A 19640-nucleotide genomic window follows, 5' to 3' on the forward strand; every position below is an offset into this window, starting at 1 on the left:
ATTATAAGCTCCCTCAGCAGAGGTGGAGATGAGGATGGCCTCTGGGGGAAGGAGAATATCTGTACCCACTTTGCACGCTTCGTGCTGCACAGCCCTGGGTTGCCAGAGGAAGACTTGTTCTCATTGCGTTTGCTGCCGCAAGGGGTTTGTTGGGAGTCCCATCCAGATAGAAGTGTCCAGCCTGAAGGGGCTTACGGCTGTTCTCTCCCTGCTGTTCCTCTGATACTGCTGGGCATGCCTAGCAGGGCCCCAGCTCTTGCCTCTTTGGATCTGAGATGGCTTTCTGCCTCCTGCCAGGGTAAAGAAGGGGACCAGGCCATCGCTGAGGCCCTTGCTGCCCCCAGCCGGTTTGTGCTAAAGCCCCAGAGAGAGGGCGGAGGTAAGTGGATCCACCCCCGACCCCTGCAGTAATGCTCAATGAAAGAGGCCAACAGACTGTCCCCAGTGCTCACTCGTACATCCTATGAGCACAGTTCCAGGCTTGGGGGATCCAAGGCGAAGTGACAAAGGCCCACGCCAGATAATGTCCGCCAAGATCCTGTGACTAAGTGCCGTAGAGCACCGGGGAATCTGATGAACCAGGATCGGGGAATTTGGACATGTTTAGTCTGAGGTGCCTGTGGTAGATTGTGGGGAAGTGTGCGGGGCACTTCAGGCATATGTCGTGCTGCCTAGTGTTAACTCCTTGAGGGCAGGAATCATGTCTGCCTCACAGATCCAGAGGAGATGGTTTCGAGGGGTGAGTAGGGTTTTCCCAGTAGAAAATAAAGAGGAAGAGTATTCCATAGAGAAGGAACAGCCTCAGGCAGAGTGCCCGGCGTGAAAGCGTGGTGCGCTTGGAGGTTAATGAGGAACTGCTGAGCTGCAGTAGGAGACGGGAGGAGGCAAGGATTCGGGCTGGAAATGTTGTTTGGGACCTGATTATAAAGGACATCGAATATATGCTAGGAAATTGTATTTTATCCTAAGGATAGTGGGAAGCCATCAGAGCATTTTAAGGAGGGAAGGGACACATGATTGACCCAGGGTCCAAGTGCTCAGCAGTGGTGAGAACTTGCAAAACTTACAGTGGTTCAGGCATACAGCCCTGGAATGAAGGGAGACATTGGTGGTAGTGAGACCAGGGAGCAGGCTGAAATGGTTGTCCAAAAGACCAGTGTGGAGGCTGGGCTAGGGCCATGGCTGTGGAGCGCAGACTGGTGACACATGGCTGAGTTAGTGACAGGTAATGGAGAGGGAGGAGTTAAGTATGAGCCAGGGATGCCTTTTGCCTGATGGGACTAGGAATGTCCAGGAGAGGCAGGTTCAAGCAGAAGTAACACGTTTTGTTGGGACATACGGAGTTTGCTTTGGGAGCCTGAGTGCCATTCTTATGATCTCTAGAGCAGGAACTTGAATTAAAGGGGAGTTAACAGGGTATAGGCGGAGCCTTGGGAATGGAAGAGAGCAACCTGGGAAACCGACCTGGAGGAGGAAGCAAGGGAAGAGGACCGATTCCCAGGGAACAGAGGAGGCGGTAGTGGAGGCTGAGAAGGAACAGCTGTAGACAGTGTAGGATGGTGTGATGGAAGTTGTTCCTCCTCAAGGACCGAATGTGCTCTGGGGGCGGCGGGAACCGAAGCTCTGACTTCCTCACATGGCCCCAGGAGCGACGGCAGGGGGTTGAGGAAGCGGGCAGAGTCCAGGGTGACTGGCCAGTTTAATTGCAGGTAACAACCTGTATGGAGAAGAAATGGTGCAGGCCTTGGAGAGGCTGAAGGCCATCGAGGAGAGGGCCTCCTACATCCTCATGGAGAAGATCGAACCTGAGCCTTTTGGGAATTGCCTGCTTCGGCCTGGCAGCCCCGCCCGGGTGGTTCAGTGCATCTCAGAGCTGGGCATCTTTGGAGTCTATGTCAGGTGAGATAGTCAAGAGGAACTTCTGCCACTCTGTCCCTGCAAGAGTGACTGCCAAGGGAGCCTAGCGGGGACACTGGGAAGAATCAGGACTCCCAGGCTCCTGTTCAGTTCTGCCAATCCCTATCATTGTCACCTGCTGTGTATCTATTACGTGAGGCCAAGAACCCAAGACCTGCCCCATCTCACAGGGCTATCAAATGCAGCCCAGATGAAATGGCTTTGCAAGTATAAAGGAAATCCCAAGTAGTAACCAAGAGGACTGAGAAAAGTCTGATAATCCAGGACTAGAAGGAGACTCCAGGGAAGAAGAGAGCTTGGATCTAGCTCCAAGACCACCAGGGATTCTGGAAAAAGGTGAGCTGGGCCAGCTCAAGGAGACTTAGTGGTTAAGAGGACTGAGTGGCCCTGGGTTTGGAGTTGAGCACTAGAAACCAGAAGAGAGGAAGACATGGGATTTTGTAAGGAACATTTCCTGGTCCCTCATACCACTTCCTGTAAAATACTCACTTGAAGATCAGGGCAAGGTGGGGATACCAGATTCCTCCATGCTCCCCACATAAGTCTGCCCTCTACAACCTCACCATCTAACCATTCGCAGTATCTCTGCTGTCTGTTTCCCTCCAACTATCACCACCACCACCACCACCACCACCACCACCACCACCATCACCACCATCATAGCCATCTTGAGAGAGAGGCAGAGAAGGAATTCATAGCTAGGGACATGAAGTGTAAGTCTGGCATCAAGCTAAGTACTTTTCCTGCTTTATTTAGTCCCAGTGACCATCTTGCAAAGTAAGGGGTTTTATCTCTGTTCTAAGATAAGAAGATTGGTATTTAGAAAAACTAAGGAGTTTGCTCCAAGTTGAAGAGCTAGTAATTTCCAGGCTAGGATACAAATGCAAATATGACTGCAGATCCTAATGTTTTCTTGGGTGTAGTCAGTTACACTTGTAGTGCCTAGCTGGGACCAGGGAAGGTCCTGGGTTTGAGGGCTGAATCGAGGTGACGTTGTGTCTCTGTCCTGTTTCTACAGGCAGGGAAAGACACTTGTGATGAACAAGCATGTGGGGCATCTACTTCGAACCAAAGCCATTGAGCATGCAGATGGTGGTGTGGCAGCAGGAGTGGCAGTCCTGGACAACCCATACCCTGTGTGAGGGTACAGCCTGGCCAGCCTGGACTTTGCTCAAGAGACCCTCTATCCCCTCACTTGTCATTCCTCTCCTAGCCTCCCTCCCACCTTGGGAGGGCTGATGTCTTCTAAAGACCTCTCAGGTCTTCAGGGAAGGGAAGTGCTGGGTACCTTCTCCCAGCTCTCCTCCTAAGGACCAGAAAAGATTTGTTTCCCTTAGATGAGCTCTAGAAGCTCTCAAATACTTGGAGTATGGGAAGGGAAGTTGCTCTGAGATAAAGGCGAACACTGGCACCTTCCTGTTTGCCCATTGTCAGCCTTTCCAGCAAGTTTCAGTGCCTGACCTGGGATGGGACCAGGCAGCAGGAGGAGGTGGGTGGAGGGCAGCACCTTTTCCTGACTCTGCCTTAAATAAAACGACATTGCTGACTCAGTGACTTCTTGCTTTGTACGTGGTAGGGAGCAGCTGAAACCTAGATCAGCTCACTTAAGATGGATTGGAACAAGGCAGGTGACTGGGATATAATTAGGGTCTACCTCAGCCTAGACCCTATGGGCAGGTTCCTGAAATTCCGATTCCTAGTCACATACTAATGTTCCCACAGGATCATGGGGAGGAGACAGGGTCCTTGGCGGGAGGCCAGAAAGGAAGGCAACTGTGAGGAGACATCACAGTTGTCAGCTGGCTTCACTCACTTTCCAGCTTAGCTCAGTGGCCTGTCAAAGGGTTTGTGAGTAAAGCCCTGCCTGGCTCTGCCCAAATCAACAGTTTAAGAAGAAAATATGAAAGTAGTTGTAGGGAATACCTCTCCCGGTCACAATGTGCCACACGGATCAGAGCAACTGATAGCACACAGCTTGAAAAATGCCTAAGAAAACACGTCACAGCCTTTTTGAGGTCACAGACTTTATTCCTACAACCACAGGGCTTGAGGACACACATCAACACATCTACTCCTTCAAAGAAGTAGATGATCTGAAAACCCTCTCGAGAACCTGCCTGCACAGCGCCTGAGGCAAATGGGCAGATAGCATTGCCATCTGGCACAAAAGAAAGTTCAGACCCAGAACACAATCAGCCATGTATTCAAGAAATAATGGCCACTTATTCCTGGACTCAAATTTAAGGGCAAGTGTGTGCCCAAGGTAAGTACTGGTGCTTCCTGAGAGAGTTGATGTGGATGACATAGCTGTCTCCCTTCTTCAGTCTACACTCTCACTTGCCCTCCAAACACTTGGGTTGGAGACATGGCCTTCAGGTCCCTGCCCTGGGCTCTGGGAGCTCTTTGCAGTTTGGAGACACAGGAGTCTGAGGCAGTGTCCCTTCTGCCTGGTAGTCACAGGAAATTGTCTCTACCCAGGGACAAAGTTGGTTCCTGGTCCCAGACAGCTGGTTGAGGGAGGTGGTTGGGTCAGCACTGGCCCTCGGCACTCCTGGATGAGGGCAAGGAGGATGGGCAGAACTTTGGAGAGCCAAGTGGAGGGAATCGGGAAAAGGCAGAGTCTTGTTCACTGGATGGTCAGGCAGCGGTGGGTGAAGAGGTGACTGATGACAGACGGGTCAGCCACAGTAGATGTATCCCCCAGGTCATGGTCATTCTGAGCAATCTTCCGAAGCACTCGTCTCATGATTTTCCCTGGGGGACCACAGGCCTCTCGTTACTTGGTGACATCACTAATGCACCCCATCCCACCACCACCAGGCCTCAGCCAGCCCCAATCCCTGGAGGCCTCTAAACATACCTGAGCGGGTTTTAGGCAAGCCAGGTGCATTCTGAATGTAGTCTGGTGTGGCAATAGGGCCAATCTTTTCTCTAACTGTAACCAACAAATCAGACATTTCCTTAGCACCCTTAACCAGACTCCCAAAACCAAATAGAGATGGCTTTGCTCCCCACCTGTTTCTTCTTTAAGAAAAACAGACTCCTTGCCCATAGAGTCATTCTCAGCTTCACTGCCCCTGTCTCTCTCACTCTTGCTCTATGGCACTGTCTCTTCATTCTCATTGTATCTTAACTTTAAGAATGCCGGCTCTAGAATCAGCCTGCTAGAGTTAAAAGCACATCTTTCTAGCAGTGGGCAAAGGACAATTAAGTTCTCTGAGTCTTAGCTTCTTCGTTTTCAGAATGAGGCTAACAGTAGGATCTGTTTCACAGTGGTAGTGGTAGGGATTAATGGGGTAATGAACCTAAAGCATTTGAAAGCTCAGTGATCGCAAAGAGTAGTGTCAATGCGGGCTATTATAATAGCGGAGACGGCTGAGCAGGGGTCTGTCACTGCTGGGGGGTTCTCTAGTTCTTCCTCAACAACTTGCAGTGGTAGCTATGTGTCCAAGACAGACTCTGCAGTCCCTGCCCAGGGAGGCGCCTCACTCTGTTTCTTGAGTTCTTCCGTGAGGGTAGAGTTGAAGGTGTGGCCATCACAGAGGGTGACAAAGCAGTAGAGGCATTCGCCCTTCACAGGATGAGGGTGGCCCACCACGGCCGCCTCTGCAACAGCCTCGTGTTCCACAAGCGCTGACTCCACTTCCGCTGTACTTAGCAGGTGTCCTTGCCAAGGGAAAGGAAGTACCATGAGAGCGAGCCAGCCTCTGCCCCAGCCCCTACTCCGTCTGTACCCACAGCGAAGTCTTGGTCTGGTCAAATGGGGAGGGTCCTCACGTGACATGCTTCCAGTTACCCCACTGTTCCCACATCCTTCCTCTGGACATAATCCAAGGTTCATCACTTCTTCCAAAACCCGAGCCTGAAACTGAATACCACCCCCCCCACCCCCCACCCCAAGGTCTGGCCAAAGGGCAGTTCTGACTCTCTTGGAAGGCTTTGGCTGGAAGTTGCTGAGGACAGCAGAGCCAATGAGATGGGAAGGTATTCCAGGCTCTCACCAGATACATTGAGCATGTCATCAATCCTGCCAGTGATCCAGTAATAGCCGTCCTGGTCCCGCCGGCAGCCTGGGAAGAAATGCTCACAACATAGTACCCAGCATGATCCGTATTAGCAAACTGCAGCAGCCTTCTAACAAGTCTTCCTGCTTATGCTCTTGCCACTGTGGCCACCAGACTCCCAGATGGCCCACTGATCTCCACCTCTTGGTATTCAAAGCCCTGTGGAGACCTCTCATGGGATTAGTCTGTGTGATCCACAGAATTTGGCAGAAGGGATAGGATGTCATTTCTGAGATGATGTTATGGAAGACACTGTAGCTTCTGTCTTAGTTGCATTATCTCAGATCATTTGCTGTGGGGGAAGCCAGCTGCCACGTGAGGGAGTATAGAAGTGATTCTTCCTGGCTTAATCAAACTTGCAAGTGGCTTTCTACCAACAGCTCAAGTGCAACCCACAAGAGACTCTGAAGCACCCAGGTAGGCTGCTCACAGATCCCTGATCCCCGGAAGCTATGTGAGATAATGAAATACCTGTTTTAAGCTGCCAGCTTTTGGGGTAATTTGTTCCATGGCAACACATCACTAGTGTACCCATCTTGAGTCTGTTCTTTATTGATCAAGCAGAGTTTTTTCCTAAGCAGTAAATCAGTTCCTATTGCTCCCTTGCTTAAAACCTGTAAAGGTCTCCCATTATATTTTGCATGAAATCCAAACTCCTTGCCATGGCCCACAAGAGCCTATCTTGTCTACCTCTTCAATTTCAATACAGTGTTCTTCTCTGTATGCTCCAGCCAAACTGGAGCTCATCCATTCCTCAGACATTCCAAGCTGGTGTCCTTCACATACCCTTACTCCAGGTTTCTCTGCTTTGTTCCTTCTCACCCTTCAGATTTCTGCTGAAATGTCACTTTAGAGAAGCCTTCTCTGACCACCCCTTGTACAGCAGCCAATTCCGCAAGCATGTTTATCATAGTGTCTTGTTTTTCTTCATAGCACTTATCTCTAAGATAAGTTTCTTTACTTGTTTGCAAGTAAATACTAGAATGTAAGCCCTTACTAGAATGTAAGCCCAATGAGAGCAGAAATCTTGACTACATTAGTCATGGTAATAACTCCTGTGCTTACCCAGTGCCTGGACATAGTAGATGCTCAATAGATATTTATGGACAAGTGGATTAGTGGGAAGGCAGAAGGACAAACACAGGCTCCAAACATGGGGATACACATGACATCATAATGTACATGATCCATTTCGTTCAGCAGAAGGACAAGAAATAAAACCTTCCTCATATGTAAAACCTCAGATGCCAACAACTTGAGACCCTGCCTGCAATACTCATTCCTGCTCCTGTAGTCATCTCTGTCATTATGCCTGGACACCAGACACTGACGTGTAAGATGTTCCTCTTTCCTGTCTTCACCCCTAACCAATTCTTCCTGGAATGAAAGGGTAAGGCACGTGTCTTGGTGGGAAGTGGAGGAAGACAATGGCCAAGGCTCACCATCTCCTGTCACGTAGTACCCAGGAAACTTCTTAAAGTAGGTGGTCTCAAAGCGTGCATGGTTCCCATAGACTGTGCGCATGATCCCTGGCCAGGGCTGCTTGAATACCTGGGCAATGAGGAAGGCACAGTGACCACATTTGCTTTGCCGTCTCAGCGGAAGACAACCACAACTTTGCTAAACCTGAGGGGAAATGTCCTGATATAAGTCCCAAGAAGTAGCACAAAGTCCAGGCTTTGGAAATGGTGCTCCTGGCTTGAGATCCCAGCTCTGCCACTCACTAGTTCTGTGACCTCAGATCCACAACTTGACCTCTCTGAGCTTCAGGAGCCTCATACTTAAATTAGAGAAAATGATTTCTATCTTTCAAAGTAATTGTGCGGAGGACTAAGTTAATATGTGGAAATTGTTAAACACAGTGTTCTGTCAGCGATAAGCATTTAGTTATTTTGAGTCTCCTTTTGGGTAATGCCTCAGGAAAGCAACTGCAGTCTGATACAGATGAAGACAGTCATGAAACCAAAACTCCCATATTAGTAAATAATTATTGCCTAATCAATAATGGTTTTGTGGCAGCGGATTTGATGGGTTGGGCAGAATTCTAGGCGAAGAGTCGTAAAACCTGGACCTCGGTCTTGCTCCATTTACTAGCTTGGGAACGTGAAGCGGGGTATGGTTGGGGTGGGGGAGGGTAGGTGAGGTGCCTGCACATACCTACACAACAATCACGACAGCTACAGATTAGCTGTTTGGTTCTATATGAACCCCTTCATATGGATTGTCATTTAATTAAGCAAGCAACCATGGGAGACAAAGGTACTACTTTAAGACTATTTTACAAATGAGAACATTTAGATTCAGAGGGGTTAAGTAACTTATCTGAGGTCACAGAAGAGGCAGAGGCAGGATTTGAAATCAGGCAGGCTGACGCCAAAGCCTGTGAGATTTTCATTCTGTTCTGAAGCTTCTTTTCTCTAGACTGCTTGTCAAAAGAAAAGCCTCCTCCTCTGTAAGTCTTCCAGACACAAAATGATGCCACCAGGAATCTTTGGGCTGACTCTAAAGAGGCTCTTAAGGGTTAGAGTTAGGTTAGGGTTAAGAGCCTCGTGGGCCAAAAGGCAGAGATGCAGGCAAAGTATCCAGAAGGATTCTCCCTGGGGACTCACAGGACAACCCCCCACCATGGAGCAGCCATCTAAGCAGCTACCAGGAGACATTAGGTTATAAACTCTGAAGCAAATTACCCTTGGTGGACCCTCTCCTCCTCTCCTCAAAGACCCCCAAAGGCCAGGGCCTCACCAGATAACCTTCAGCTTCACCTTCCAACTCTTCCCCAGACTCATTCAGGATTGCAGGAGCCACGCCAAAGAATGGGAAGGACTGGAAAGAAATGGGAGAGAGTCCAAGAAGAGGAAGGAGCAATTTGACTCAACTCCCAGGGAGGCTAAGATCCCCAAATTCCTCACACATCACTCCAGTTCCCCCACTCTCTAGCTAAGCCAATTGCCCAAGGCCCTAGCCCTAGCCCAGGAACAGTCAGGGGAGCCCTACTCACAGCAGAACCAGGCTTCATGGGTGTGGCACCTGGGAGGGGAGTCAGCATGTGGCCACCCTGTGGAGGTCGGAGGTCAGGGGTTTGAGTCAGTTTCCCCACATTGTCCCTGAGCCCCATCCTTCTGAACCCTTCACTCACCGTCTCTGTTTGCCAGAAGGTGTCCACGATGGGGCAGCGCTGGGCACCTACCACCCGATGGTACCACAGCCAGGCCTCAGGGTTGATGGGCTCACCCACAGTGCCTAGCACCTTCAAGGATGCCCGGCTGTGCCTTGGGCAGGGGGTTGAGAGAGAGAAGGCCCTGAGTACCACTGGGAACCAGGACACACATGCCCAAGCCCTCCTCTTGCCCCCTCCTCCATTCCAGTCAAAGAGTTGGGACAAGGGAAAGAAAGAGCTTGTGTACAAAGGCAAGTGTCCAGATCAGGATGCCCGGGGGCAGCAACTGGGGAGGAGTCTTACTTGGTGACAGGCTCGTCTCCGTACTTCATGAGCAGACGGATGGCCGTGGGTGCTGTGTAGAACTTGGTCACCTTGTATTTGTCCACAATGTTCCACAGGCGGCTCACATCCGGGTATGTGGGGATCCCCTCAAACTGACACCAGTGAAGCTGGTTATTCCCAGTCCTTCTCAATAGTTCTTCCATTCCCCTACAACTCCATCACATTCAGTATTTTACCCTTTCTCACCCACTGTGTCTTCACTCCCTGACCAGACAAGCCACAAGACCTTGCTAGTCAGGATGCACACCCCCCTCAGGACACCTGTTTCTCTGGGAAGCAAATCATTGCATAAGAGTTTCCCTACTTCTACACTGAGTAGCACTGGAGGGTGGTCACCCAGGATAATCTCTTCCCTTCCCCAGCTAGGCCAGGTGGCCATGGGCTCCAGCTCGCTTCTTACCAGAACACTGGTGGCACCATTGGCCAGTGGCCCATAAGTGACATAGGAATGGCCAGTGATCCAGCCAATGTCTGCTGTGCACCAGAACACGTCTTCTGCATGGAAGTCAAACACATACTTGAAGGTTGTGGCCACATAAAGCATGTAGCCCCCAACTGTGTGTACCACACCCTGTGGGAGAAACAGAGCCTTGGGTTAGCACCTTGTACCCACCCCCATTGACAACCATATGGCCACTGGAACAGATAGGGGAAGATCCTCCTCGGAGATACTAATCCTACTGGCACCCATTTCTTTTTTCTCCTTTAAAATTTTCATTTTTTTAATTTGATAGGCAGAGTTACAGACAGAGAGAAGAAGAGATAGAGAGAAAGGTCTTGCGTCTGCTGGTTCACTCCCCAAATGGCCACAACAGCTGGAACTGGGCTGATCTGAAGACAAGAGCCAGGAACTTGTTCTGGGTCTCTCACACAGATACAGGGGCCCAGGCACTTGGGCCATCTTCTGCTGCTTTCCTAGGCCATAAGCAGAGAGCTGGATTGGAAGTGGAGTAGCTGGGACACAAACCCATGTGGGATGCCAGGGCTGTAGGTGGAGGCTTAGCCTACAATGACACAGTGCCGGCCCCCAGCACCCATTTCAAAGTACCCTTCTCCCATCTCCTTTTCTCTGTGCTTCTGTCTCCTTTATCACACTCCTGATATCATGCTTATCCATGAGCCTATCATTCATATCCACACTCTTGATGATGTTTCTGAGCCAAATATCACTCTTACACATATGAATGAATGCTTCTAGAACACTCACATCTAATAGCCTCCATTTTATATTTGTGCCCACATTCAATTACACGTTGGCAGAGTGAGTGTAAAAAAAAAAGGCAACACCATTTGCTTACTCCATCCCTAACCCATCTCTAAGAAGGAGAGACCAAAACTGTATTTATAAAGATCTATTGGGGGCCGGTGCTATGGTATAACAGGTAAAGCTGCCACCTGCAGTGCTGGCATCCCATATGAGTGCCGTTTCTAGTCCCGGCAGCTCCACTTCCGATCCAGCTCTCTGATATGGCCTGGGAAAACAGTAGAAGATGGCCCAAGTCCTTGAGCCCCTGCACCCACATGGGAGACCCGGAAGAAGCTCCTGGCTCCTGTCTTCGGATCAGTGCAGCTCCAGCCGTTGCAGCAAATTGGGGAGTTAACCAGTGGATGGAAGACCTCTCTCTCTCTCTCTCTCTCTCTCTCTCTCTCTCTGTGTGTGTGTGTGTAACTCTGACATTCAAATAAATAAATCAATCTTTTAAAAAGAAGATCTACTGAGGGATACTGTAAGTATATGGAGAGAAGAGTACAGGGATAGGGTAGGTGGAAGGTAGAGTGACATAGCTTTCAACTCTTTCAAGTCAGCAGAGTCAGAGTTTTCTTAAGTGTTTCCATCTCCCACATCGAGCCCTGGCAGGGGACTAGATTAAACAGTGTGTCACGTGGGGGCGGGCATTTGTCTCAGCAGCTTCAGTCACCACTTTAGACACTCACATCCCACATTCCATACTGGAGTGCCTTTTGTGAGTCCCAGCTACTTCACTTCCGATCCAGCTTCCTGCAGATGTACAGCCTGGGAGGCAGCAGATAAAGCTCAAGTACTTGGATCTTTGCCACCCATATGGGACACCCAAATGGAGTTCTGGGCTCCTGGGTTTGGCCTGACTCAGCCCTGGCTGTTGCACTGTTGCATTTAGAGAATGAACCAGCAGATGGAAGATATCTCTCTCTCTCTCTCTCTCTCTCTCTCTCTCTCTCTCTAACAAAATGAAAGTACATATTTTCAAAAATAGTGTCCATGTGGAAGGAACTGAACTCTACAAGCTATGGTCTTAGAAGCCCAAGAGAGATCCCTATGCCTATCCTTGACTTTGAGTTGACAGAACAATTGTGTTTTGACTAAACCATGCGGGCATGTGCAAGGGACATCCATGTCAGTCACACAAATTGGTTCTTTCCCCCTTTTCAGGGGACCATGAAAGCCCCCAGCTGCAATGTCTCATCCTAGGCTTCACTTCCTAGTGATTGAGGATTTTGCCTTCATTTGATTGGGAAAAGATGTGACTTTTCTGAAACTTAAGATTGTAGAGTACAATTCACGTTGTAACATGCTTCCCCAGGAACTCACTTTTCACCACTACACAATACACACACACACACACACACACATACTTGCCTTGGGTTTGCCTGTGGAGCCACTAGTGTACAGGATGAAGAGTGGGTCCTCGGCATCACACCACTCAGGCTCAAACTCATCCCCTGCCTCTTGCATGAGTTCATGCCACCACAAGTCAATCCCTTGGTTCCAAGAGATCTGCAGGGAGGGAACAGCAGTGGGCAAGGAAGAACTGTAAACAGCTAAAGATGGGGGCAGGGGGAGACCAGGAGACACCTTTACCCTGCATCTGGAGGTGCTAGGGTGGGACTGGTAATGGGGGTGCAAGAAGGGAGGGAGGGACCCTCAAAGAATGGAACAGACAGAGAACAGGAGCAGAGCAGCAGGCTTTCCCAGGCACTCCCAGCACCCCGCCATCCTTCCTCCTCTTCTACCCCAGAACTATCCAAGCTCAGGCTATGGTGGGTCTTTTGGTTGGTCCCGTCCCATCCTTCAGTTCTCAGCTGGAATGTCACCATCTTGGATAGCCTTTACCTGAGCAGTATCTGTAGATACCCACCTACTCCCACTATTATTATTGATCACAGCACTATGTTTCTTTGCCACACAGCAATAAATAAATTGGAAATTATTTTATTTATCATTTAGTGACCTCTGTAAGAGCAGTGGCATGTCCCCCCCACCCACCCACCTTTGTCTCTGTAACACCTAGCAGAGTGCCTGAAACTCAAAGGGCACTCAGTAAATTTTGTTGGATGAATGACTGTGTGTACACAGGCCTGCATACACACATGTGTACTTAAGGGGCTAGTGACTCATCAGCAGGGAGGCATACACCACACAACTCAGAAATGCACAGTTAGTCAGAGTCTGCAGGTGAAGCAGGCATGTGACCCTATCAGTTAGTAGTCAAAGAAGTCAGCAGTTCTTGACCAAGCACTTGTTCCTATATATTCAGACTCCATCCACATCTGTTGGCTCCTATCCTCACTCTGCCTTTGCCCATATGCCAATGGTACTAATGGGTTTTCCCATAGCAACTGTTGCTTCAGGGGACACGTTCCTTTCAACAAGAAGCCTTGCTTCCAGTTGGTGAAGGACCAAGGTTGACTTCTCCCAGGAGAGAGATGTCCTGCTATACCTGAATGCCTTTGATGATGATTTCTGGACCTGTTATCCTGTCTCTAAATTATCCTTTGAAATTGTTTTTCTTTCCAGGCTATAGCACCTTTTTGAACACCAGGTTTTTTTTTTTATTCCAGTTTATTCTCTCCTGAATGAAGTGAGAGTATCTGAATTTTCCAAATTTTTCACTGAACTTCAAGTTTTGCCACTTCCTATCTATATGATCTTGGGCAAGTCATTTTAACTCTTTATTAAAATGAAGATAGCCATTCTTACCCTAATGACCTCACAGGATTTGGGAAACATCAAAAGAAAAAGATACTATCTAATAAATACCATGCCTTGGGTTGTCCCAACAAGTAGGGAAAGATTGGAGTCAGGCAGGGGGAAGACTGATGCATGTCAGGAGGGAAAAAGGTTGGTTCAGTGACCACTGGGAGATAAATTTAAGGTTATGTTGATGGGAACTGTTTGGGGTTTGCTTTAGCTGTTGCAGAGCCCTTTCATATTCATCAGATTCTTGAATGTTCAATGGTCTTGACTAGATATTGCCTAGCCATTGCCATCTAAGAGAAATGCCCTTCTCCTACTACATGATTATAATCTGATTCTTGTGTGCCTATTTTGTTTAAAAACCTCAGTGTTACACACATACCTTGATCAATTGGAGGCTATCTCTCTAACCATTCCTCTCTCTCTGTTCTACCTGCCTCTAGAGAATTTGAAGTTTCTGACATATGAGTATCATAAGAATGGTAAGTTCAAGTGAGGGTGCTTTAAAAATAAAAAGAAAGGAGGGAGTGGATGGGTGGGTGGGTGTTTGGCCTAGTGACTAAAGCCACCTGTTAAGATGCCCAGGACCCACAACAGAGTGTCTGGGTTCCATACCTGGATCCAGCTCCTGATTCCAGATTCCTGCTAATGCATAGCCTGGGAGGCAGCAGTAATGGCTCAAGTAATTGGGTTCCTGCCACCATTGCTGGAGATCTCAACTGAATTCCTGGCTCCTGGCTTTGCCCCATATCCCAGCTCCATCACTGTGAGCTTTTGGGGGAATGAGCCAGTGGACAGGAGCTTTCTCTCTCTCTCAAATAAATAAAAAAAAATTAAGTAAAATAATAAGAAAGCTAGAAAACATAAGACTACCCTATTTTTTTAATGTGTACATTGCCACATGGATAATTTTGTTCCTGCCAAATGGTCACTTGAGATGAGATGAGGGCATTAATGTGTTTAAGCAGAATTATGTCAATATTGCTTTGGAGAAATGGGGCTGGACTATAGTGCTATGAACCATAGGCATGAGGTACATGAAAGAGCAAGGCATGGCTACACTGTGGCTCTGCAATGAAAGGACTCTTGTAATCTTATATAACTGTTTCCTTTGTGGGTGTGTGTGTACAGAAGACTAAAGGGGGGTGTGAAGCCAATAACTAGCACCAGGAAGCAGGATGCACTCAACTGGTGAAACAAACGTTGATTGTGAATTAGGTGTGTGCCTATGACGCCCAACGCTTTGAACCAGGAAAAGATTTGAATACTCTGAAATAAAAATTGAGCAGTTGGCCTTTATCCTTGGACCAGGATGGCCTCAGGAAGGGAAGCCACCAGGTATAAAAGAGGAATATGAAAGAGTTCATAGGTGAAATGATTGAGGAGGGCACCTGTGAGCTGTGCCAGACCCTGCCTTGAAGATTGCTAAAAGATAAAGGCATTTGGAGCTCTGCCAAGATTTCTGTAGCTTTTACCACAGTTCTCATATCAACAAACTTGGACTTTGCAAGTCTATTTTTGTGTTCTTTGGGTTTTTATTTTTAGTAACCTATTGGTTTCACCTGCAAAAACCAAAAATACAGGAGCCTATGACCTCTGTGTTTACAGTGTTAAGAATTACAGAAGTGTGTTGCTTCTTTTCAGGTCTCTCTTTTAGAAATGCTAACCTATTTGCTATGTTACCAGGGAAGAAATAACAGCTAACATGTGTCGAGTAGTCCCTATGTGCCAAGCACCTTACATACATTGACAAAACCCTATTAGATAGGACAATTACTATCCTTATTTTATATATGGGAGAAGGAGGCATGAGAGCTTAAGTAACTTTCCCAAGCTTACAAAAGTGGCAGGTGGCAGAGCCAGGATTGGAATTCAAGTTGTCGGGCTCTAGAATCTATGCTCTAAACCGCTGTTTGCTATCTCTTTCAGAAGGGGTTTAAGTCCCTGCCTGCGTTTTAAAAGGAACACAGTGTCCCCTGGGAATTGGATATGTCTCCACAGAGAAAGGGGGCTTACACTGACCATTAGCCTAAGAGGTTAAGCATAGCAGCTTTGAGTAAGATGCCCTGTGAGGATGGTACAACCCACAAGAACAGTGGAATTTATTTTTTATTTTAGTATGGGAAGCCATTTCCTTTCAAGCACGTGTGATCATCTCTCCATACTGACAAGGCAAGTGAAGCCCAGAGAGGAAGGTGATGGATTCAGAGTTACTATGCTATTTGTAAACTCCCAAGTGGCATACAAATGTATTTAGGAATTTTCTTCACTCTGTCCTATGAAACCTAGTTTTTGATTTACAGTACACATCTAACTGTCCAACTTGACAGTGAATTACCAAAGTCAGGATAGGTGCCTCCTTTGCCTGTTCTCTGTCTCTCTTGGCTTTGCCCTCGCCAAGTGCTCAGCGAATGCTTTCTGACATGTTATCTGCTGCCCCCCAACCCCGCCCCGCCATGCCACAAAGACCCTGAGCAGCAGGGTCACGGGGGATGTCTGCTGCAGCCTCTCTGAGGTCCTGGCTGTATGCTAGTTTACAGACGCCGCAGCAGGCATTTGATTTCACAACTTTTCAGAGTGGCTTGGATGTCAAGGGGCCCCAGGGAAGAGGAATGGGGTTAGGTCTGGCAGCCCCCTCAATGAGGCAAACAGGCAAACAGCATAAGGACACACAGACAAGCACACAGGGAAGCAGTGCCCAAGGCAGTGCAAGTGGATACCTGGGGCCGGACACGCTTGGATTTCTCTTTCAGCTTACCCTGTTAAGAGCCCACGGAAAGGCTGGTGAGCAGGGTTCGAGAATAGGGGAGTAGGAGGAATAGATGAGTGCACCCCAACCCCCTGGCTGCCTCATTTCCATCAGGCTCCCCTCTTGCTGGTCCCTCAGCCTCCATTTCCTGATCCTGATTTCAAATCATATACCTGCAGAATCCCTAACATTGACAGGGCTCTCCAATGTCCCTAAACTAAATGACAACTTCTGTAGCCCTAAGACTACTCAGGGTTCCTCCAGTCACAGAATTTCAGTAATCTTTTGTCCTTCTGAACTCCCATAACTTTCATCCCATATGCCCCTCAGACCTGGAGGCCACCTTTGGGACTTTCTATGTTTCTACCAGAAGCACTGGATCCAAAGCTAATAAAAGCTAGACCCTGATCCCTCAAAGGTGGGCATCACCTGGGCCACAGAGGTAGCCTACTCCAAGTCACAGCTCCAAAATCAATCCAATCATTCAAGTCAGCACATTTCCAACTCAAGTCCTGGGGTCCCCTCTGCCATCAGGAGACCCAAATCAGCACAAAATTCTCTTCCACATTCTCTTGTGCTAACTTTCCAAGGTCCAAGGGTCTCTCTCCCCATATTCAAGATCAAAATCCCCTATTCCCAGCCAGCCCTGCCAGGGGACACATTTCTAGGATTGCTCCCAGATCTCAGCATAATAATGAAGAAGCAAAGGAGGATGTCAGGAACTTCCTGGGCAGGATGAAGGAGGCAATTTGAGCCCAGAGGAGGGCATAACAGTGCCAGACTCACCTGGACATCCGGGCACGACCTCTTAATTGGGGGAGATTGGCTGGGAGAGGCACCCATGCCCAGTTCTGCCCGCCCCAGGTGCTTGACCACAATGCAGCATTTCACTGGGAAACCCCTGGAGGAAAGAAAAGCCTGAAATGGTGACCTGGTTGGCTCAAAAGAGCTTTGGCAAGACTGACTCATGTCCTTCTTGGGTAAGGGGGACAAAGGAAAGCTGGCACCATGGGGAGGTACAGTCAACCCAGGGAAATAGCCAATGAGCCAACAGACTTACTTCTCTCGACACTTCTCCAGGGCCTCGTCAGCCAGTTCCTTCAGGTTCACAAGCTTTTCCCCCCTGTAGAAGGCATCTTTGGGGAGCAACAGACATTTCAGGCCTTAGTAGGTGCCACACTCCCCAATATGCCCAGTGTCCACAAAGCCCTTCCTGTATGAACCTCTTTTTAAAATAGTTATATATTACTTTATTTGAAAGGCAGAGAGAGACAAACAGAGATCTTCTATCCACTGGTTCACTTCTCAAATGACCACAAAGCTGGGGGTGGGCCAAGCTGGAGCCAGGAAACTTGAACTCCATCCGGGTCTCCCACATTGGTGTCAGGGACTGAACTACTTGAACCCTCACCTACTGCCTTCCAGGTTGTGCATTAACAGGAAGCTGGATCAAAATCAGAGCAGGAACCCAAACCTAGGAACTCCGATAAGGATGCAGGCATCCCAAGTGGTATCTTAACCTCTGTAGCAAACACTCCAGCCACTGAATCGGCCTCTTGACTCTGGTTCTCAGCTGGTTTGGGCTGAGAGGATCAGCTGAGGTGGGACTAGGAGAGAAAGGGCAAACAGTCCCTACTCTTCAGGCTGAACAGCCCCAAAGCAACAAGCTGACTGGGGACCAAGTCTTGAGGTGTAAGTGTTGGGGGTGGAAGCAGTGGTTCTGGAGAAGGAGTGGGAGAATTAAGTCACCTGTAGTGATAAGAAGGCTGCAACTGGAATCCAGGATCCGTTCACACAGAGACTCTGCAGAGAAGCCTGCAAACTAGGGAAGGGGAGAAAGATTAGGAGAAAGAAGGAGGCCCCAGAGATTTCATGAACAAGGAGAGGAGTTGTTTATGAAACATCCAGGATCTCCAAGCCAGAACCCTAGAAGAAACTGAAAAACAGATATGAACCTACACCATACCAACACTCTATGTTCCCCTGTTCGATATTTAAGACCCTCCATCATCTAGCCCAATCTACTTCTCCAGAACCCCAATCCCACCCCTCCCTTTTTTCACCAGCCCAAACTCCTACCACAATGGAGTGCAAAGCCCCAAGGCGGGCACATGCCAGCATGGCCACCACAAGCTCCAAGATCATGGGCATGTAGATGGACACCCGATCACCCTTTCGAATGCCTGTAAGTAAAGACACAGAACATACACCATGGAACCTTCCTGCTGCTGCTTGCTCCCTCTCATCCAGCTGACCTCCAACCCAGCTGACTTTTTCTATTCCTTGTCCTCTACCCACAAGTCCTGAAGTACCTCCAAAGGGCAGGCTCCTCAGCCCCTTTACCACACTCCCAAACTCACCCTGTTTTCGGAGAACATTGCTGAACCGACATACTTGGACGAGAAGCTCGCGATATGTGATCTGGGTGGTCTCCCCTGGCTCATTGCCCTCCCTGAGATACACCAGAAAGAACCAGTGATTAAAGGTACAACTTTATCCTCAAATACAAAACAAAAACAAAAAGAATATAAGAACAGCCATAAGATCCAGCTAGTAACACCAAGGCCTGGGAATGCCCTGAGAGGGGGAGCCATGTGCCACCACACCTGTGCTGAATGGAAAGCTACCTTGTCTTTCAAGATACTTTATACACGTTTGTGTGATTGGAAAATGCACCATCTATCTCTGAGCCTCATTTTTTTATGCTGATAAAATGAGGCGATAGTTTCTTCCCTTGCATCCTTGGGATGTGTTAAGGAGAAATGGTATCACAGATGTCATTCTTTCTGATGAGGTATCAAGATTGAACTGGTGTTATTCAGAATACGGTCTCAAATCACTCAGGGAATTTGTTTAAAATGTAGATTCCAGGGCTGGTGCTGTGGGGTAGGGCATAAAGCCTCTGCCTGTGGTGCCGGCATCCCATATGGGCACTATTCGTGTTCCAGCCGCTCCTCTTCCGATCCAGCACTCTGCTAATGTGCCTGGGAAAGCAGTAGAAGATGGCTCAAGTCCTTGGGCCCCTGCACCTGCATGGGAGACCTGGAAAAACTCCTGGCTCCTGACTTCAGATCAGCGCAGCTCCAGTAGTTGCGTCCAATTGGTGAGTGAACCAGTGGATGGAAACATCCCCATCTCTCTCTGCCTCTCTGTCTCTCTCTGTGTAACTCTGATTTTCAAAGAAGTAAATAAATATTTTTTTAAAAGATGTAGATTCCTGGTCCCCAATTCAGACATTTTGACTTAGAATCAAGGGGTTTGAGAGTCTGCTTTTTTATTACAAGCTGGTACAAATAATCCACAGGTGCTTCTGGTGTGCATTTAAAGTTTGAGAATCACCACCTGCTATCAGGTAGGTGATTGTGTCTCCCTCCTCAGCTTTGGTTAGTATTCCTCCCCAGGCTTTAGCCTGGTTTCCTTTAGTCACTCCTTCATTTGTTTGGTCAACAACTA

General features: G+C 48.4%; 2 protein-coding genes across 10 annotated transcripts in view; one reads left to right on the forward strand and one right to left on the reverse strand.

Moving 5' to 3' along the window:
* GSS (glutathione synthetase) overlaps positions 1-3467 on the forward strand; it is a 29712-nt gene extending 26245 nt beyond the window's left edge. For 7 of the 8 annotated variants that reach the window (XM_051846150.2, XM_002710790.5, XM_051846149.2 and 4 more), the window contains 3 exons: positions 298-379; positions 1710-1899; positions 2936-3467. In XM_051846150.2, the coding sequence (XP_051702110.2) occupies positions 298-379; positions 1710-1899; positions 2936-3059 (396 nt within the window). In that variant the 3' untranslated portion in view covers positions 3060-3467. Of the gene's footprint in view, positions 1-297; positions 380-1709; positions 2254-2935 lie in introns of all 8 variants that reach the window. The other variant, XR_011379930.1, reaches the window with a different exon arrangement.
* Positions 3468-3924: 457 nt separating this feature from the next.
* The window catches only part of ACSS2 (acyl-CoA synthetase short chain family member 2), a 47349-nt gene continuing 31633 nt past the window's right edge, over positions 3925-19640 (reverse strand). Inside the window, exons 3-19 of one of the 2 annotated variants that reach the window (XM_002710791.5) lie at positions 18548-18639; positions 18267-18370; positions 17937-18009; positions 17248-17323; positions 16974-17088; positions 16159-16197; positions 12101-12238; positions 9884-10054; positions 9442-9575; positions 9118-9250; positions 8980-9036; positions 8724-8804; positions 7424-7532; positions 5919-5987; positions 5407-5583; positions 4778-4852; positions 3925-4671 (exon numbers count right to left, since the gene is read on the reverse strand). In XM_002710791.5, coding sequence (XP_002710837.1) covers positions 4544-4671; positions 4778-4852; positions 5407-5583; positions 5919-5987; positions 7424-7532; positions 8724-8804; positions 8980-9036; positions 9118-9250; positions 9442-9575; positions 9884-10054; positions 12101-12238; positions 16159-16197; positions 16974-17088; positions 17248-17323; positions 17937-18009; positions 18267-18370; positions 18548-18639 — 1771 coding nt within the window. In that variant the 3' untranslated portion in view covers positions 3925-4543. The remainder of the gene's footprint in view (positions 4672-4777; positions 4853-5406; positions 5584-5918; positions 5988-7423; positions 7533-8723; positions 8805-8979; positions 9037-9117; positions 9251-9441; positions 9576-9883; positions 10055-12100; positions 12239-16158; positions 16198-16973; positions 17089-17247; positions 17324-17936; positions 18010-18266; positions 18371-18547; positions 18640-19640) is intronic. The other variant, XM_002710792.5, reaches the window with a different exon arrangement.

The sequence above is a fragment of the Oryctolagus cuniculus genome, chromosome 11, assembly GCF_964237555.1.
Source record: "Oryctolagus cuniculus chromosome 11, mOryCun1.1, whole genome shotgun sequence".
NCBI classification, from domain to species: Eukaryota; Metazoa; Chordata; class Mammalia; order Lagomorpha; family Leporidae; genus Oryctolagus; species Oryctolagus cuniculus.